Genomic DNA, 21,884 nt, shown 5'->3' with positions numbered 1-21,884 from the left:
TGGCATTGGTTGTTTTGGGCACCGCATCTATTCTACCCCATCTTGGTGTGCCAAAGCCCTCACATATGGGATTTTGCTGAAAATGGAGGCCATTTAGGTTAACGGACATTCCAGGACACCCCAGAATCTCTGTATACTTCTGGAAATGGCCTCTATGGGGTTTGGCATGGTACCTGGTCACCCATGGCAACACAGGCCTGGTCAACAGTGAGGCCTTCCACCTTGGCTAGGTCACCATAGCACTTTCACCATCTGTATCCCCGGAATCTCTACTTCTATGAACACCTCAAGATGCCAATAGACGGCCGCCAAGTCCCAGCCTTTAAAGGGGATGGATTCCAATGCTGCAGGCCTAACTTCTGCACATCAGCACCTAAGAGAACCTGTCACCACTATCCATACCGGAAATGGAGACGAATGTATGTAAAAGGCTGGTAGAATTGTTACATTGACATCGAAACCTGCTAATTAAAACAATATACTTTGATTTCTAAACTCAGAATTATTATATGTCAAAGCCGAGTGACTCTCAGGGCCATTTGCACAGGTATGGTTATATGGCAGCTTGGCCAATTCAGAGCACAATTGTTTATTGAGCTTCACATGGATCTTCCTAAATGACCATTTAGATACAAATGTTATTTTTAACAAGTCCCAAAAATCTGACATATACACTGCCCCCCCAAACAACATCTATCAATGCGCTATGGTCGAATAGCATTCACATTGGCTGCATTCACACAATTTGCTATGGAGTTGTTCTGTGTTTATGAATATTTTTGTTACTTTCATCACAACTATGCAGAGTGCTGCGTTTCAATTCAGAATGAATCATTTACACCCAAGACACCAACGCTTCTGGGCCTATTGAAAATACCTTGTTTAAACATTTCTATGGCCTTCAGCGTTCTTCATGTTCAAATAATTCATAAATGCCAAAGAAGGTCAAAGTAGTACCACCTTTGGTAACTACTAATAATCACCAATTCATTCAATACATGATGTATAAAAGTGGCGATTGTGTGAGTTGATCCTCATATTGCACATCAGTTTTATAAGTGATCTTTTTACGTATAAAATCCAACACAAATTTTTAATGTTCACGCTGTAGATTGGTAACATCTGATTGGCTGGTATATTGGGCTCCTGCAAGTTTCATGACATTGTGTGATCACCTGATTTCCTACACCTGAGCAAACCAGGCTGGATACTGCACTTCTCTGGCTAGCAAGTCATCAAAAGGGTAATAAAATGATTTTCATTTCCTAATCCTAATGTTTGCAGTCACAGAGTTTGGATTTACTCTTTGGCATATCAAAATGATATATTCGCATTCATTTGCAAGCAGCCTGCTTGTTGCATGGGGTATAGAGATGGTCAGCCGCTAATTTGGTGTATGCTGCTTCCCCATTTTATGGATTGTAAGCTCTTGGGGGGCCCTTGGGGTCCTCTCCTCCTCCTGTGTCACTGTCTGTTTTTTGCAACCCCTATTTAACGTACAGCGCTGCATAATATTTTGGCGCTATATAAATACTGTTTAATAATAATATTAAAAGGACACACATTACCAAAAGTACACAAGCTGCTGATGACCTTCTGAAAACGTAAGCCGTCTGGCTGACTTTCTATTTTAAAGTTTCCATGTCCTGGAGCAAGCATACAGGTCATAGCTCCTTCACGCTTAGTGAAACCTGTGAATAAGTATAATGAAACAAAATAGCATTTTTAAATATTTAATTTTTCCAATAAAATATGTTGCAGGCAATTAATGTGCGATATTGCAAACTCTGGACAGCGCAGGGTGCTCTAAAGCTTGCATATGTGGACTGAAGATGCAGAAGTGACATTGGAGAAGTTTTATCAAGCTTTAATTTATTTAAATCAGCCATGACATGAACTAAAAAGTGCCTGCACTTGTTCTGAGGTTCCTGTTATCATTTGCCCCATTTTGTGCCCAGGTGAGCAATGCTGCAATCACGTAACAACATTTGCTGTAAAATTATATATACAATGACTTATTGCAACAATTCCTGTACAGCTGTAGCCATTTTTTGAGCAGCTTTTGCTACTGGCAAATTGTAATTGGAAAATAATTGGCTGTAAAGGTCGGACTGCAAACCTGAAATATTTCTGGCTATACACATGTATGTGCGTTCAGTAATACACATTTGCACCATGTGTCCGGACATATGTGTATCCAAATTATTTAGGTGAATCTGAACTTTTCCACTTGATTCACTGCTTACTGATACTTCCCCTCCATCCTGTTCACCTACAAAAAGATCATGTGACTCTCTCCCCTGCCTTCCTATGAAGCAGTGCTATGCGATTCTGTAAGATTCACCAGGCTTGAGCCCCTTTACATAGCGGTGGGGGGAGAAGTCTTAGGGCTTGTTCTCACTGCCATCTATTTTGATGGTTCCCTGAGAGCCTGCCAACTGCTAATTAGCTGCCACTGCACCGCAAATGAGCTCCTCCATAGGGCCAGATACTGCTTGCATCGGCTGGCATGGTGCCACATAGGTATAAGCGGTAACTGGGCCTCTTCACAGTCACTAAATCCTTATTCTTATTTAGAATAATATTTAGCCATCAATGGATTATTCAGTTATCCAGTTAGTTTTTTTTAATAAATTCATGCTGAAACATTACTTTCAAAAACTATAATAAGCATCTCATTCTGTACTTTTTGGCACCATTTTCCATTGGGGAGCATGCGCCAGTTAAGTTAATGACTGGTCATGTGTTTCATAAGTGCTTGCGTTGCCCCCTGTCATGGTAGCTGCTGTCAATCAATCCCTCAGAAGTAGACTGGGGACAGGTTTTTGGTATGGTTTTCTGGTGCATTGAGCAGCCAGGATTGTTCTACAGCTGCAAGGTTGTCTACACCGAGTCTCCTGGGGGACCTTGTACAGTGGCCTAGCTACACTACAAATGGAGACATTGAATCTTTCATACCAGATGTTGCCGCTGCAAAAACCTTTGAAGAAGAACAAGGCAGCAAATAAACACGTATGGTAGTGGTATGGGAGTATTTCTTAATGAAGGTTTTATTACAACCGTAAGGGCTTGTTCACCTGGATACTCAAGTCGCAATTTGGGTGCAAATTTCATTTGCAAGAAACCACAGCCATGCACACTTTAAGCAGGTCCAAGGGGATTTCGGGGAGGTGGTTGGTGGGGGTGTTTGTCAATCACCCCCAAACTGCCCCTCTAAATTCCTATTAAGGGAGGCTAAACGCTACTTGAAGCATCAAAATCACAGTGTACGCAATTTGAATGAGCATAGCAATGCCCACTGGTGGTCGGGCAACTTCCCAGAAAACTGCTTTAAAACCATTTAACAAGCCCAGCCAATATGGTTAACTTGGAGCTTCCACAGGGATTTTTTAGTAGGCTCCGGTGGGCATACAAGGCAGCCCACATTGTTTTTTTTTATAACTGAACCCAGGCTTCCTCTTAAAGGGCTACATATGGGGACACATGTACATGTCGGATTGGACTCTTAAATGCCAATGCCATTCTGCCTGAAGGCACCACCAGCACTAGATCAAGGAGCAAGTTGGGGACAACGCTGGAGTGTGGGGCAAAATTACAAATCTACAAAAAATATCTTTTGGTGTCCTACTTTATTATTTGAATTTTTCGTCCATAATCCCAGTGTTACCTTAAAGCTACTCCACTTGGTTCAGAGAAGCACACCATGGAGGGGTTTCATATGCTGGTTAATATTTCTAATCTGTCTATAAGAAAACAAGACATTCGTGATCAGTGTTTGATCACTATATTGATGGACCATTGATCAGGAATCCCTGATCTGATAATGCAGCTCCTGGTGCTGTGATCACTAATAAAATAACTCAGGAACTCTCTACACTGTTGGTTATCAGAGCAATGGGTGTTGGCATCTATCAGGCAAAGAACGAGGCAGGTGGATAGGTACATGGTGGTAACCAGGTGAACAAACAATATTGATTGATTATTGACTTGGTCATACACTTATTGACCCACATATGGGCATGTCAGGAAAACATCTGATGGATTTGATTAAAGGTTCACATTGGCTGTATCGCATTCTGCCGGTGATAAGCGGCGGAGGCTCCAATGTTTTTTCCTCCCTCCCGTGTGCTTCATTTGAATTCAGCTATGTGATCGCCTGGTGGCTCGCCGTGCCGGCAGTTACCTTGGTCTGATGCTTCTGTATTTGGGGAAGAAAATTACACAGTTTTATTTGGCTTTCATTTCTGTTCTCTGAAGAGTCAGGACATTGCTTTTTGCACGGCGGCTTCACTTCAAAGGCTGCGCTTGTTTTGGGCAAAAGAAATATGTGATTTAAAATAATATTTTTTTTCCCAGTGATTTACCGGTAAACACTTCAGAGGGTGTAGTATTCCATAACTTGCTTGGTATAAATTGCATTTTTCGGTGTGGTAAAGAAATCTTGAGGCCTCCAGTGATGACTGAGTGTATGTGGCTTCTTCTATGAACAATGCTGAGTAAATCCAAGGTGAGTAAATCCATGGCACAGTGGTGCCATTTACCCTGAATGCCACCCCAGCATACCTTGCCATCTGCCTCGCAGTGTAACACAATGCAACATGGTGTCACATGTATTCAGCATTGTGGTGTAAATAATGTAAGCCAAAGAAAAAGAATTATATGCACTTTTTGTGTGGTGGGCAACCCACTGCATCGCATGGTTGCATAAATGTGAACCCATCCTAAAAGAAAATGTAGTATTGTATTGAACAAACAAAAATTGCCCACACCCTCACGATAAAAAAACCCTCCTTTATTTTCACATTTGGCAACTTTACTGAACATTATGCCTTCAAATTGGATTTCTTGCTCACGGCAAACTCTGACAGTTCACAAGGCCGCCGAACGTTGGAAAAACGAAGAGGCATCTGCTCACGATCTCATTTGGTATATGAAATTCCGTTTTGGTTTTTTACCCTCGCAATGACCTCTGCAGCTGCAACCAGAGACCCCCAGAGCCGCGCGGTCACTGGCGAACCCGATGCCTCATTGTTAATAAGGCGCAGACAGAAAAACAAGTTCTTTGTTTCATAAAAAAGCCCTGTGCTTGCTAGCGTTCCACTATAGATGCCAACAGCCTTATAATAACCCAAACTTCCATGAGCACAGAGCTGAATGTCAGGGGTGACTCGGGCTGCTTCCACAATCCGCTCTATAATTAATGCTGAATGAACTGTGAATCCCTCTCTGCGCTGACCTCTCGGTGCCGCAAAGGATTCTGGGAGATGGGTGTGCTGACCTCGCTATGTTAATCCAGCGTTGCATGAAAGCAAGCGAGAAAGTTTCAGCCAGTCTGCCCGAGTTATTTAAATATTGCGTGCGTCAAACCCCACAACGTCTTCAAGGTGTGAGGGACCAGTAGGGATCATTGATCCGACGTATGAATGGACCCCCTTGGCAGTTGCAGAATCCCAAAACATTAATTATTCTACTTCTGGCTGTGTTGTGTGTCTAGAAAGTGCCAAGAAAAAGCAACAAATGAAAAATAAAACATGCATTAAAAAAATATGCAGACATGTCAAGTCCCAAGCTAGAGCTGGGTGGTACAGCATTTAAAGCTATACACCAAGCAGATATAAGAGATGCAAAATTACCGCAGCGCTATAATTATTTGCGCCATTTTTAAATGCAAACAGTGTAACTACCTAGGCTTGATATTGGTCTGACAAGTGCTACAAAAAATTGGGTCCCCTTCCCTACCAGACTGGGCAGAATTGCATGGATAGAAATACAATTGCTTTGGCAGGAAAGCCAAATTTATATGTATTTAGCTGTTTGGCTGGAGTCCAGTTTTAAGAGAACCAGTCATGTAATGAATTATAATATGGTCTGAATATTCAGCATGAAATTATTATGACTGTGCAGGTTTGCCAATCCCATCCATATCTGTAGATACCTTGGGCCTGATTTACTAAAGCTCTCAAAGGCTGGAGAGGATACAGTTTCATGGGTGAAGCTGGGTCATCTAGAAAACCAGTCATTTCATATTTGTTAGCAAAGGTTTTCAGTCCTGGACTAGATCTATTCCAGGTTTGCTGGATCACCCAGCTTCACTGATGAAAGTGTATCCTGTCTAGCATTGGAGAGCTTTAATAAATCAGGCAATTGAGTCTATCTTGTATTAGATGTCACCTAAAAGTTGTTCTTGATGGGACCTGGAGCTAGACATAGACCCAACCCAGTAGTGTGCTGCTGCTGTTACTAACAGGCCCTTTATTGCAGGTCAGACAATGTTCCTTTTTGCTATAAAATAAACTTACCTGCCTGAGCACAATTCTTTTTAATTACACTCACCTGTACTTGATCCATCACAGACACCACCAATTTCCTCCATTGTTTTTCCAGGTTCCAAATCTTCATCGGTCAAGCCAGAATGAAGCAAGCTGCACATACAATCAGAAATGTATTCGTTCCTGGCATCCAGGGATACTGCAAGATACTCGGGATCAGAAGCCGAGCTGTGCATGCATGAGAAAAAGTTGGCGGACAGGTAATTTTTTTTTATTGCTGAAGATATATCACTTGTCCCTTCCTAAAAAATATACCTGCCTGTTCACATTTATTTTCCAAATAGTTTAGTTCTCCTTTAAGCATTTTCTGCCATATTTAGGTGCAAACAATGGTATGTTCTACACTTATACAGGTGTATGTATTAGAAGCTCAAATGCGACTCCCAAAAACACTTCTTGGGGGTATCGTCACGTTAACATAAAGATAAATATTTCTTGTATTGGACCTTTAAATGCAGCTAAGTGGATTTTGAGCATCTGTCACTGGAACATGTGTCCCATTATTAATACCAATGATTTTTGATCTTGTGCTGTTTGATCTCAGTGCAATTCCAGGATTTAGCACAGGGGGGCGATGGATGCCGGCTGTTAGCCTTCCTACATTGCAGCAGAGCTGGAACTCCTGCAGAAGAAAAGTTCTTAATGATAAGGGTTTAATAATGAAGTCTTTTTGTTTTAATGTTATTGGTAAATGGAACATTTGCAGTTAAATGCAACATAATGTAATGCATTAGACCAAAAAATAAAATAACAAGGCAGCGAAAGTATGCACATTAAAGTAATAGATTGTAAGCTCTTCAGGGCAGGGTCCTCTCCTCCCCTTTTTAATGTACAGCTCTACGTAATATGTTGGTGCTAAATAAATCCTGTTTATTAATATTAATAACCATAATACTAATGCAGTAAAAAAAGCATGTCAATGCATACCTAAGTGTCTCTAATCCTTGCTACCTGCGATGTCGTAAATCTAGCTAAAAAGCAGCTGGTGGGCTATCGTGAGTTGAAATTTTTATATTTGGGCACCTGTGTGAGATCTGCAAAGGTTATAATCAACCTCACCTGCTCATCTGCTTCATGATTCATGGCAGAGAACCAGCAGCAACAGAAATTGGAAGTTTTAGCATCATACTGTGATTAGAGCTTTGATTGGGAGTGAGAAGTTTTTGAAACTTCAAAATAGACATATGCTACTTGGAGATGCTACTTGGAGCTACCACTTTAACATTTAGCCAAGTCCAAGTCACCCTCCTTGTAAATGTTACAATTTTGCTAATATTTGGGAGCAAGTTGACTTGTGGGCCTCAGCTATAGCTCAGGCTGCATATAATAATCTGTATTTGCAATGCTTATAGAAGACCATCTGTGACTGCAGACATAATGGAAGAAGTGACGATTGGAGACTATGGCCATGCATCATGTTTGGTTGGAGTAATGCTCTGGAAGATGGTGAAAACCCGGGGACATGTTGGATAAGGCAAGTGATGATCAATGTTATTACCAATTTTTAAATCCATATTGCCATTATGGACAGGGGTCTAAGAGTCCCCCAAGTACCAAAAAGCTACAGGTTGTGCATTATGGCCTTTAATCCAGGGATGCCCCCCTAATTAGAGTCCAGCAAACACAGATTTGGCGCAGTCTATAGTTAGGTACAGAAGTGAGTAATACAAACCTTGGTCATAAAGTAATTAACACACTTGCCGTGTAGCCCCAATAGTGAAGGAGACTTGCAAGGCCATGGCATTTGTTGCAGGTGTTGCCATTTAGGGGAATCTAAAAGTTTGCTTTGATCCTCCACTCCACAAAGATCCACTTTATAAAGACTCACTGGCTTTAAAAAGTAATCAGAAGGTATTCCTTCAAAGAAGAGGATGTATACTCATGCCTCCTGCCACCCACAATGCCGATCTCTGTTGTCTAGAGAAGATATGTTGGCTTAAGCATTTTCAGCATCCAACACTTCAATTGGTGCCGGGTGCCTGGTCCTCTTTGCAATTGGCTATATCATTCACAGGCTGAGGACACAGCAAGAAGCAGAGGACCAATGCACCCAGTATAGTATATATATAGTATATTGGATGCAGAAGATATATTTGAAAAAAGTTTTGAAAGCAACAGAGAATTGCAGCATGCAAAGCTTGACAGGCCTTTTGTTTGCATGGGGACCTTGTGCAAAACTTTGTTCAACTTTATATTGTTTGGCCTTATTGCCTGCAACTAGCATTTTCTGAAGGGAGGGGGTCCTAAATAACCACTTTCATACTCACTCAGTACAAGCATATTTTAAAGTCTGCTTTAAAAATCTTCAGTCTGTAGAAATGCGTTGCAAAACCACAGCATTAAACCCCATGAGTAAAAACCCCACACTATGACAAGGACAGTGGCTTATGCATTGATTAATACACTGCTTGGTTAATAAGGAAAGTCATCCGCAGATTTGTAATTGTGCGTTCAGCCTTCCCTGGCTGCTGAAGATGCTTATAAGGAATTAAGTCATCCGCAAATGCACCCCTTGCCAATGATTCAATTGTTTTCTTTAGAAGACGATTATCTTGAATGTCATTTATTTACAATAACACAACATTATAATCTAGTAAAGTGCCAGATTGTAATGTATAGGCAAATAGGCCTGTGGGAAAATCCATAAAGAAGAGGGACAAAGACATATGGTAGGTTTAACATAATTTATTTTATAAGACGGCCTTGATTTCTGTGATATAGAGATAGAGGACACTGCAGTGTCTTTTAAAGTAGACCTATCACCCTGTTAATAACCAGATTTCATTGTGGGCTATTGATTTGCTGCTATTGTTTTTTTCCTGTTGGTAATCCTGCTTATTGTTGCATCCATCCATGTTTTGCTGACCCCCTTACTGCCACGGATGTGACCTTCGTCATACTTCTGTGCATGCTGGGTAATGTGTTACCCAACAGTTCATGCGGGATTTTCAGATGCATGCATGCACATCCCAGAGGCCTAGGAAAAGATTTGCAAAAACTCACATGGGTATAAAGTCCAGTGGGGTTCTGTATTGTAGCTTCTCTTCCTGTGGGGTCAACAAGACTTGAAGAAGTCCTCTCATGATGGTCAATACCCTCCAAGAGGTTATTGACCATAATAAAACTTTTTTAAATAAAAATATTATGTTTCTGGATTGGAGAGATCATCCTCTGTGGTCATCAGGACAGAAAGTGCGGTGAAATATTTCCAAAAGTGGCAAGCACTACAAAAAAAAAAAAAAAAAAAGCCCTGGTGAAAGTTTAAACTCTTCCCCACTGTCACCTAAACTTTAAGATAAGATGTGGTTTGAGTTGAGAACATTTTATAGGTTATTGTATTGTTAATTGTATTATTCATTCCTATTCATGTGACTTCGCCAACTTGTAGATTTCCTTTGTAGTGCAGGGTTATTCACCTTTATGATTACAGATCTCCAACAGATTGCATGTGTCCCCATACCCCCCCCCCCCCCCTCACCAAAATGTCAAAATCTCTACCATCACAGCCCATTAGCTGCCACTGACTTCAAATGATGTCTATAGTTTGTTCCAATTGTATTTTAGCTCATGTATGTAGACCCAAAATTGGATGGAATATGAACAGGTTTAAACCGTTGTCAGCTTCATATTTGATATCTGTACCGCTTAGGTGATTTCACTTCCTGTTGTGAAGATGGAACAGAAAGTGAGAATAAATCTCTACAAAGTCATCCGCAGAATAGAGTCTCCTTTGGAAGATTTCTTTTTCCTATACTTCTATTTTGGAGACAAATTTTTGTTTTTATTTCCTGTTTCACCAATTCCGAACAGGGTAACCAACCTGAAAAGTGGGACAGTAATAAAAACCGAAGATGTGTAATAGATGTGCCAACTGGTAGGCAATGAAGTCAGATTGGCTGTACTGATTTGATTTTGGTACCTTTCCGAAGACAATATGATATTGAGGAAAGTTGAATTCCTGTTTATATGCTCATCTGTTCCCTTAAGCCCTGATAAGGGGAGCATTGTTGCCCTCTGTTTAGGGTTTCTTGTTATATATCAATGCAACTATTAAAGGTTTTGGACTTTTTTTGTTCTGGCACTCATGTGATTTTTATATATATCAATATAAACCTGACAGATCCGTATCTACCCAAAACCAAAAATGTATTTGGTCTTTTGTGTAACATTGGTGTGCATCATGCTAGGGTGGCCTGTTCACCATAACTGATTCCCTCTTTTTGGCAAAATGCAATAGAAATATTACAGCTGCCATCACATTGATTGATAAATGAGATATCGCAGACAGAAAACTTCCTCTTTGACCATTCTTCAGACTTGATACAGAGCAACCTACAAATATTACTTAAAATGATCAACCAAACGATCCCTAATGAGCATGGAGCCATTTAGTTCTTCTTTACTGCTCAAGCAGCTCTCTGAAATTATATTCTAATGAGAATGTATTGCTTCATTAGATATCTGGATGATTTGTTGAAATTACCACTCAAGTAAATTAGCATACTGAAACTTCTGCATGTTTTGTGGCTGTATCTACGTGTGGACCATACCAAGACAGGTTTGGGGATTGTTCCTACTACATGTAGTAGCAGACCATAAGGAATGCATAAAGGTGGGCCCAGTTAAGTGGCTCAGTACCTCCGGTTGCTGCCTGATTAAAAATTTTTAAACACTAAGAACCAGTGCAGGTGACTGAGCGGCCAGCAAGGTGCCAGGAGCCACATTAGAGTGCCCATTCTCACCTCCTGTCTGAACATAGCCTTCATATATCAATACATTTGTTGTAGCATGCAGTGTAGGTACCTGAATCTGCTTATTAGCAGACTTGTTTAATTCCCTGTACAGCAGATCTCACTTATGAAAAGTTAAGAAGCAGTTTAGCAAGCCAATCATTTGCGCCGTAATACTCATGTGCTGACCTGTGATATACTGATTATGCCAAGAAAATGTGCTCATCAGTCATCTGCATGTCCTTCAATTATCCAGTGATTGGCTGGGGAGGCACAAGACCAGTACAAGTTCACAAAATGCTGCAACTCAGGTCTCCTCCCATGCCAGACAGGTCTGTAATGTGTTTTTAGCATTGTGTGTACAGAAAACAGCACTTTCAAGGCATGTTATAAAATCAAGCAATATTTTATTTCCACATATAAAAACTAGACCTGTCTAATAGTAAGATATATCAATATTACATGTTTATATATGCATATATCATCTCACGTAGTCTCATAACAGTACATAGTTTTGACGCATATGTAAATATATAATACAAAATTTCATATAATTTTATCTATGTTAATATTACCTTGGATACAATTATATGAAATTATGTATTATATATTTCATGTTTCTAATATAAACTCAAACTATGATGTATTTGTTATAATTTAGGTCTCATAATGCTGTTTCCTGAAAAAGCCGATATAACCGCGAAACGTGTCGAAACTATGTACTGTTATGAGACTATATGAGATGCTATATGCATATATAAACATGTACTATTGATATATCTTATGTAGATGTCTTACTATTGGACAGCTCGGTTTAGTTTTTATCTTGTTTTAAATGTGGAAATAAAAATGTTGCTTGATTTTATAACATGCCTTAAAAGTCCCTTTTTCTGTACACACAATGCTAAAATTTGATGATTTGGGATGTAGCATGCATTTTGGAATTTTATAGGAATTCTCTAAAATCTGACCAGCAATAATCTGTCCTGCTATATAGGTCTGCATTGTGTGTCAGAGATATGCAAATCATACAACTGAATAAACAGGAATACAAATACTTGGAAGTTGAAGAAGCTCCCTTTTAATATTTTCTAGCAGATTGCCTGTCCCTTCAACACGCTTGTGTTTATTTTTTTTTTAACACTATAATCAGGCTTTATCTTTGACCCAATCATCTTATCTTATTAGGGGTTCAGAAATGTCATACTTCTTATGTCGGGGTGATATTGTGTCATTTATTTGACTTCTAAATATTTATGAAATGATTGCCTATAACAATATGGTTTTGCTGTTGGCTGATTAATCATTTACTCTTTCAGCTATGGCAGGTATTTTTTTGATGAATATAAATTCTAAAATCAATGGCAGAAAGCCAAACTTCCGGTGAAGGATCTCCAATCATCCAGCAGGCTAAGGGAATGTTATGTTCTGCAGTTTTATGTAGTTTGGATTACAATAGCAGATTTCGGTGGTAATCTTTCTGTATCAACAAAATAATACTGATGTCATCAATGTGGAAAGATTCTTGTAGGTCAGATCACACTTGATCTTGTGACTCCTGATCTCCTTGATCCTTTCAACTAACATCTAACTTGTTTGATGGTCTTACGGCCTTGCCATGTTGGGTGCACTACGGCTTTTCACCCATGTTGAGACACAGCTTTGGAGCCCCCCTTCCCATTTGTTGTACAATTTCCTAATCTAAATACCCTTGCATGATTGTTGTACCCTTACCCCACCTAATGAAGTCTTCCTCTCTCACTCTACCTCCTCCCTTCTTTTCCTTATTACAGGAATTGTTTTATTATTGCATGTTTTTATTTTTTGCACGACCTGTTATCAACCTTGTCCAAATTTTGGAACATTTTGCACACTTTTGTACCATCTATATTGTATACTTTTATTTATTTCTTTCAATAAAAACAAATTGACCTATATAAGCGGTTTATGAAGCAACCCTAAATGATTATGGGTGAGGTGATCTGTAGGAAGGGTCATCTGGTCTTCAGAGGCTCAGCATTTGGATCATTCCATACTGAACTTGATTTGTGACCTTGTGCTGTGTTGGCCTATACTTTTGTTTTTTTGTCTTGCTTTCAGTAACCTGCTGGTCTTACCCAAGTATAGTTTGTGCTTCGTACCTAAATATGGTTTGTGAATTTAGTAAAAGGTCACAACAGGGAAACAAATAGTTGTTTAAGACCACGACACAGGAAACAAGACAGAAACCAAAAGGTAAAGATTGCCTGCTTTGTTTTTTTTTTTCGAGTTCACAAACTGCATTTTGCCTGTTTCCTGCCCTATAGCTTGAACCCGATGATCCAATCATTCCAAAGAATCTTTTACAATGAAGAAATACAGAAAACAATATTTTTTTATTATTTATTTAGTTGGTATTGTGTGGTTTTTTTTTTTTTCGCCTCAATATTGTTATGGATGCTTATATTTTTACTAATTAGAAGGTCAGTTTCTGAGGGGAGCCAATTAACCTAACTGCATGTTTTGGGGGATGTGGGAGGAAATCCACGCAAACACGGGGATAACATACAAACTCCATGCAGGTAGTGTCCTGGCTGATGATACCTAGGACACCAGCCCTGCAAGGCAACTGTGCTAGCCACAGTACCGCTGTGCCGCCCAGTGGGGCTATCAGATTTTTTTTTCGTTTGGGCACCACACTAGAAGATTAGGTGGCATGTCATTGTTAATGTATAACACGCTGTGTTGTCTTGTAGCACGCCAGAGCAATCTCGATAAACACAGAGGCTATCAGGAATGCTCCGACTCCCATTAAAATGTATTGATGCCAGGAATTTGTCTCTGGTTCTGTGATGACATTCGGGAAGATTATATTAAAACGTGCTTTTAGTTGGCGTTCCACATAGCATTCGAAAGTCCCTTGTTCTGTCTTGTTTAGCATATGGATAGACAAGGTTCCGCCACCGGTTGTGTCGTCCATGATGTAAGTTGTCGTCTTTAGCATCTGCTTCAGTCTGGTGGTTGATTCTCCTTCATGCATCCAATATACAGGTCTGTAAGAGGGAATATTTTGGGTTAGTTGAGCATGTCATAACATTTATGTGTCACAAATCCTAAAACAAATTTTGTACATTTAGTATAGGAATATTTATTCTCTTGTTGAAGTTTACTTACCTGTAGATGGAAGATCCTGGGCATGTAAATGATGCATCTGCATGGAGCAATGTATGATAGTTAGTTATTTCGATGGTCAAGATCAAATTGGCCTGTTTTGGCAGTTTGGCTACACAGGCCTCCTGACATATCTTAATTTGTAATTCTGGTGGACGGGTTAGGACTTCTTTGAAGCTTGTTCGTAACAGGCCACATGGAACAGGTCCTGTTAGTATCACGGCATCTTTAGAGACTTCAGCATAGCAATAGCCAATTCTTTTTCTTTCTCCTGGAGATCTGCACCGATCACAGGGCTGCCATTCACTCCAGACGGTGAACATCTCCAATGTACCTTCTTCATCAAGGTCAATGATAGTGTTTAGTTGGCCATTCTGCATTAGGCTAGAATGGAAGATATGAAGGCAATTGGCATCCTGAAAGTCCACCTCATAGCTGGCCAGGGTTTTTTCCCCATCCTTACATATATACAAGCCTGTGTCCTCAACTCTAGGAGAAAGGATGGTAAGATCTCCTGAGGTCAGTTGGGCACGGGACACCAAACTGGAGATAGTCATTTGCTGACCTTGGTTTAGGCCTTCAATGATGTTCACAGGTCCGCTGCTTGATATGAAAGTCACAGCTTCGGTGTATGGGTCTCTGGCATCCAAAAACTGCCAGGTGATGGGAGCATCCCCTGTTTGGTTCCCACATTTAAGTGACATAGGGTTACTCGTTAAAAAAGCCTTACGGCAAGGTCCAAAAGCTGGGCACTGAAGGATGTTGTCATCAGCCCTCCCAGAGGAAATTATGCTCACAAAAAGCACAAGAAAAAATGCAAAGCGCACCATAAACATCATGTCGCTGTCTCTTGGGTTCCTTGAAGGGGATTGATCATGAACCACTGAAGTTCCCATTGCCATTTTCTGATTCTCATAGTGTGTCTGTCCTGTGTAAAAGCTCAGATGGGACTTTGCAGACAAGGACAGCACCACCCTCAGAGTTTGGCAGTTGAGCCCATTCAGGGCTGGTAAACACACCAATTGCTTCAGATTGGGAGTGGATGGTTAAGGCTCTCAGGTTAAAGTGGTTTCAAAGCAGCCTTTTAAAGTGAATATTGCTCAGTTTTAGCCCTTTAGTAACCTGTTAGGCTTATGGAAAGCCTAAGAATGGACCTCAGTTTGTTGGCTATCCGCAGTGGTGATAAAAGCCCTTTCTGATCGCTTATCTCTCTCCATTAAAAGCAGCAGAATTTGGTGGGGGTATAAGATAAGGCAAGCCAGAGAATGGCTAAAACATGCTGATAACACATTCGCTGTGCTAAAATGACCCACCCATTTCAACAGTAACATTTTCCAATTACAGAACCCCTAGTGCCATCCCCAATTGAGAGAATGACAAGGGGTGTAGGGAGCAAGTGTTTTAAGATTACTGAGCACCTCCCCTTGGTATTTCTGTGCCCTGTTCTGTAATCTGAGGGCTGTGAACAATCTAATTAATAGAGGCGTGGCAAAAGCAGAAAGTGCAGGTGGTTATCTGCTTAAAAGATTTATGATGGATCAACAAGTATTTTTTGCACTTATCCAACAGATATACCAAAACCTATTCAATTTAATATCCAAAAGACAAAAAGGCACAAATAAAGTTCATAATTGGGGTTTACATCCCCTTTAAATGCCCAATTTTAAAGCATTTTGTATATTCCTAATGTGGATGCTATGGGGTCACTATACTCCAAATGGACAGATTATCAGGTAAGCGGAGTGTGCTGAGTAATGTGTCAGTGTACCTTGTCCAGGTATTTCTTACCTTTTATAGAGCCCATTGTACCCATCCCTGACAATGTCTTCCCACTTTTTTCAAAAACGGGTCCCCCAGTGGTAACGCAAAGCAAATAAACAGTGAAAGGACCCCTAATGATAACCCCAGGCACATTTTCCATTAACAGTTCCCCCAAGCAAGTTCTAGTCGTGGCCAGGGTCCTTCTGAAGGCCCTCAATCAAGAGAATGAAAGGGGGCATAAGGAGCTGGAATGAAGTACATTCCACTTTATTTTTGCCCAGGGCCCCAGCTCTGTTGGTGGCACATCTTGATTCTGAGAACTCTACTATCTTCCCCAGCCTTCCTGTCCTCTATCTGCTCTCTGAATGGCCCCCGAATGCTATTGTCACGTCAGCCTACGTGCCTATATAACAGCACAACATGTGCTAATGCTCTAACAAGGAGTGGCACCTCACAACAAACATCTGCAGCAGAATAATGTACATGGGCCTTCAAAAATGTCAATTTGTCTGGTGGACATTACTTTGTTGTTCTAAGCCTGGACATTTGCCTGGTTTGAGTTGCTTTAACCTCCTGAGTGGTAACCCGGAGTCGCACTCAGGGTAGGTAAACCTATGGAAACAATAGTAAATAAAGCACTTACCTGATCCGCCGGTATCCAACGTCTTTTTTTTCCTCCTCCGGCCGGCTTTCTTTGCACCCGATGAGTCACTGGGGAGTTTCCAGTGACGTCTGTGCGTTCGGGGCGGGAAATTCAAATTCATTTGTATTGCGTTCAATACAAAATAACTGTATTGAATGCAAGACAGTGGATTTACATGTGTAAAAGCAGTACATTGTCTTTCATGAACATTATTTTACAGTATGATATATTAGTATTTTTTTTTTAATTAAAAATGTAAAATTTTTTTATTTACTTTATTATTTTGACATGATTTTGTTTCAAACTTTTTTTATACTCATACTATTATATTATACTGTAAAATAAACTGTTTTTTACTGTACAATGTACTGCTTTTAGACATAAAACTGGACCAAAATAAACCGCCCAAGTGGTTAAGGCTCCAATGAGTTCTGATTCATTTATTGGTGAAATCAGTGCTTCTGCATGTTGCTCAGTTATTTTGGTTGGACCAAATTTTAGATAACATTTTTTTAATACCAGAATTGGTGTAGGAGGCCAGAGATTATAAATTGGTTTGCTATGTCTTTTCTGTTTTAGAAAGTATTTACCATTATGATCTCTAATTTGAACTGTTGTGTTTGTGGCTTGGTGGTGGCGTAATGCTTTGGCTAAAAATTTTCCACTGTGTTAATACAAAAATCTGGATGTCAATGTAAAAGAATGTTTTAATCTGTAATTCCAAAAAATCTTTAAGCTGTTGTTTTTTAAAGATTTTTGTCTGTTCAATTATGGTCTTTTCAGCTTGTGTTCGTTTGTGGGCTAGTTCTCAAATCTAGTGAGTGAGTTGATTTATGTCCTTTTTGTTTTTAAAATATGCTGTCCATTTCAGAAATACTCCCCTCACTAGACCTTTATGTGCGGCCCAATAAATTAGATTGGCAAATAGAATGACATGTCTCTGTTCCCTGCGCGTTTCGCCTTGAAGGCTTCCTCAGGGGATTATGGAAACATTAACAGGTTGAATTTGTCAATACACTTTGTGTTAAAACATTAAGTAGAAACTTTATGTAAGGGTCCACTATAGGGTAATGAAATCCATCCAGGTAATTTATTTAAAACTTGGTAATGACTGGAATCTTAGGAGCTACTAGTGGACTGTGGGCTAAATATGCATTGCCCTCTTCTCACATATAAATGACGAGAAAAATAAAGATGGTAAGATAAGATCTTGATTAAATATTGTTGTGGGGAATGAATATTGTGACGAGTGTCAATTTATGCACCACTGGATGATGATTCATAGGAGGGAATAAGGTCCATATCCACAGTATTATCTATATATGTTGAAATTAGTAATCCAGGGTATTGTTCTTTTAGAGGGAAGGTTCTGAGTCTTCAAAGAACGATGTTTAAATAATTAAAGGCTTTAAGATTTTGTTCATGTATCCGGTGGTGATATAGTGAAGGATGGGATGCCTGCAGCCGGACTATTTTGGAAAAAATTTTTAGTTGATCCGTATTGGGACAATGCATGTCAGCCAGTGTTATTGGTCTGTGATTCATTTAGTCTTTCAAAAATAGATATTTCCCTTCTGAGTCTACTACATTGTCTTCTAGGATAAAGTTTGTCAAACAATTAGAATAGAGACTCTTTTTGCCTTTTGAGGGGATTTGTAGCATGATATACTACTAGAAATTTCAGATTAGTTATCTTTTGTATACGATCACTACAAAACTGAGTTTCTTGAAAGCACGCCATGTGCGGTTTATGTTGTTGACATGTACGAAGCACTATAGACCTTTTAGCCAGTAAAATTGAACCTTTCACATTGAATGACATACGAGGGGGTGCTGAGAAGTTCCTGGTTTTGCCCAGAAAGAAGAGAGCCCGAGTTATGAAATAACACATTTATTCAACATATTCCCCCCTGAAACTGATGCACTTGGTACAGCGTAGTTGCATCTTTTCTAGACCGCTCAAATAAAAGTTCTTTGGTTGGGCCCCAAACCAGCACTCAGCAGCATCCTTGATGTCAGAAATGTCCTCAAAGTGTTTCCTTCAGGTGTTTCTTCAAATTCAGGAACAGATAATATTCCAAAGGGGCCAGGTTAGGCGAGTAGGGCGGTGGTGGACCAATTGGAAACCCATGGTGTTTCATTTGGCAGCCACAATGTTGGACGTGTGTGCGGGTGCATTGTCCTGCAAAAAAAGGATCCCTTTGGTCAACTTTCCACAATGTTTCGTCTTAATCGCCTTTTTCAGCTGGTCCAGGAGGTTAGCATAATACTGTCCGGTGATACTAGAGCCCTGAGGTAGGTAGTCCACCAACAGAATACCGTCTTTGTCCCAGAAAATGGACGCCATGACTTTTTTTGGCCGATTTCTGGGTTCGGAACTTCTTTGGCCGCGGGGACCCGCTGTGGCACCATTCCTTTGACTGTTCCTTATTCTCAGGATCATAGATGTGAAGCCTGGTCTCATCCTCAGTCACTAACCTAGCCAAAAAGTCCTGTGCAGCTTCAAAATGGGCCAAAATGGCTTTGGATGCTTCAACTCGTTCCTTCTTCTGACCACTGCTCAAAACATTTCGGCACCCACTTCGCTGAAAGCTTGTGCATGTCTAGGATAGTGGTGATAACAAACCCAACTTGCTCCCGTGAGATGTTAAGTATCTGGGCTATCTCTTTTGTGGATGTTCGCCGGTTCTCAATGATCGGCTCATGGACAGCATCGCAGGTTGCCGGGTCGGTTGAGGTTGCGGGGCACCCACTGCGGGGTTCATCTCCAACGGTGAAATGCCGGGTCTTGAAACGAGATATCTAGGGTTTGACATTGCTGTAGGAAGGACACTTCTCCCCCAGTGTTTGTGACATCTCAGTGTGAATGTCCTTTGCCGACTTTCCCTGGAGAAACAAAAACTTCATGTCGGCCCGTAACTCCAACGACGTGAAACTTGCTTGTGCCTCTGCCATCACAGCTTCTCACTAAAAGAAAAAACAGTTTTAAGAATCACAAAGACCTGATATTTGCAGAGTTACATACTAAGATATTAGGCTGTCATATGTCCCCACACTCATTTTTCTATTTCATCTGGAAGGGGGCAAAGCCAGGAACCTCTCGGCACCCCCTCAAAAATTTCAGTTTTGATCTATCGTCACCTTCATATCTACCACAATCACAAACTAAATTAGAAAATATCAGTGTTTTTTTAATTTAATAGGAGATTCTGTTACTTATGTCAGTCAACTGAACTTCTTAACATGTATATCTACCCACTTAAGGAAGGGTTGTAACGCAGATACTGATTGATCATTGCACTGCAAATCAGGTGCCAGATCTGTATCGGCTCCCGCACTCACTTCTGATACAGACGCCAGTGGTTGTTTTTATCAGAAGGGTTTTTGTTTAGTTCTCAATCTCGCTTATTTGTTTGAAATTATAATCACTTTTATTGTTACATGGTGATTTATTATTGTTTAATTTTTATTTAAATATTTTGCTGAATAGATGTTTGAAAAAATATTCTTTGAATATTCATACCATTTCTTTGCTGTTTTGCACAGTGACGGAAAGGAACACGACCCTTCTGTTGGGTTTGTCCTGTTGTCTGGGGCTCTAATAAAGTAATTTCCCCTCATTTATTGTCATGGGGAACTTGCATGAAGAATTCCAAACTGCCCCTACTCTGCTGCTTACTGGGCATATTTTTTCATTTTTATGATTTGCTCAGACAATTCTCAGCTTCCTTGCATTAGTGGTCAACCATTCGGTATTTTATATGCTGAAGTCAAAAGGTGGCTTCTGGTTGGTTGTTGTGGACCTTATGATACAAAGTAAGCTTATACGATGATACTTGGCTACCATAATATTATAGTACTTTAGCACTGTTTCTCAACCAGAGTTCCTCGAGAGGTTTCTATGGGTTTCTAGAACCATAAACAGTTTGTGAATCCCAGGTCAGTGACATTCTTCCCAAATGGCCAGCAATGTAAGAAGTAATCTCCCACTGACAATTAACTACTATTAGCTGTGGAATTAGTAGTTATAGAAGGAGTTCCCTGAAAAGTTTAGGTATTTCAAGGGTTCCCTAGTGTTAAAAGGGTCGCAAAAGGCCACCCTATAGTGTCAGTCCCGGGAATTATGGCACGTATAACTATAAGCTGATTCTCCCCTTACCCCACATACTTTTTCTTTAATTAAAATTAATTTAAACACCTAGAGCTCCATTTATAAAATGTGAAATTGGACATTCCCTCAAACATTCTTTGGTGGGAATAAGTTACTACCACTGAAACACATTAGGCTCGAAATTTCCCACCAGGGAATGTTTGGGAGAATGTCAGATTCCCCATTTTTTAAATGGAACCCTATTTTATAAATTAAAAATTGACTGGCAGTTTAAAGGAACCAGATTCCAATTCAGTATCCTACTGTATACGTTTGACTCGGATTTGCTGATGGGAAGCAATGAACACCATACATAGGGAAAATATTTAAGCGGGAGCTATTTGCTTAAATATCTTCCCTATGTATGGTGTTCATTGCTTCCCATCAGCAAATCTGAGTCAAACCTTTACAGTAGAATACTGAATTGGAATCTGGTTCCTTTAAACTGCCAGTCAAGTTTTAATTCTTCATACTTGACTTTAAATGTGAAAAATAATTATAGAGAAGATTGGTGGATGGTACCCACAGGCATCAATCAGATTGTTTTATTTTCTCAGCATCCATAAGTCAGCCCCCAAATATCTGAAACAACCAGTCTTCCGTTGTATATCCATAACAAAGAAAATGGAATGATGTCATTGACAGGACAATAATAATAAAGCTGGAATAAAACAATTAAGAAATTAATTTATTAATAAGAAAGATCTGCTTGTCAATCCTCCAAGTTACAGCATAACATATTTTTCTCTGGTGTTAATAAATCACATATCTTTATTTTTTTTTTTCTATTTTTTTCATACTTTTTTCATAATTAGTTTGTAGGGACCGTGGATGAAACGAATATAAATGGATGCACATAGTTAAAAACAATTTTCCGCAAAACTGGCCATGGCGAGCTCAGTTATCCATCCTGCCATCCAAGTCGTCTGATTAAGGGCGGCTGACGTATTAAAACGGAGCCAAATATTAATGAACGTCTATAGATCGCCTGTCTGGGGGCATGACAAATGTGTCCTGAATATATGCCTTTTTATTTCTATAAATCAGGTGCTTTTTACATTAGGAAAAGGCACTTTTCATTTGGATTCGGATGCTACCAGTACCTATTTAACGCCGAACTC

General features: G+C 39.9%; 1 protein-coding gene across 1 annotated transcript; it reads right to left on the bottom strand.

The window, feature by feature from the left end:
• Nucleotides 1-13,469: 13,469 nt before the first annotated feature.
• FAM187B (family with sequence similarity 187 member B) lies at nt 13,470-15,157 on the bottom strand. Its single transcript, XM_072426844.1, has 2 exons — nt 14,213-15,157; nt 13,470-14,091 (listed from the first exon to the last, which is right to left on the bottom strand). The coding sequence occupies exons 1-2, from the start codon at nt 15,109-15,111 to the stop codon at nt 13,764-13,766; spliced, it is 1,227 nt and encodes a 408-aa protein (XP_072282945.1). The 5' UTR covers nt 15,112-15,157; the 3' UTR covers nt 13,470-13,763.
• Between the last annotated feature and the right edge of the window lie 6,727 nt (nt 15,158-21,884).

Source organism: Pyxicephalus adspersus, chromosome 11 (assembly GCF_032062135.1).
Source record: "Pyxicephalus adspersus chromosome 11, UCB_Pads_2.0, whole genome shotgun sequence".
Classification (NCBI taxonomy): Eukaryota; Metazoa; Chordata; class Amphibia; order Anura; family Pyxicephalidae; genus Pyxicephalus; species Pyxicephalus adspersus.
The sequence above is the reverse complement of the archived record's forward strand: the minus strand, read 5'-3'. Positions and strand labels throughout refer to the sequence as shown.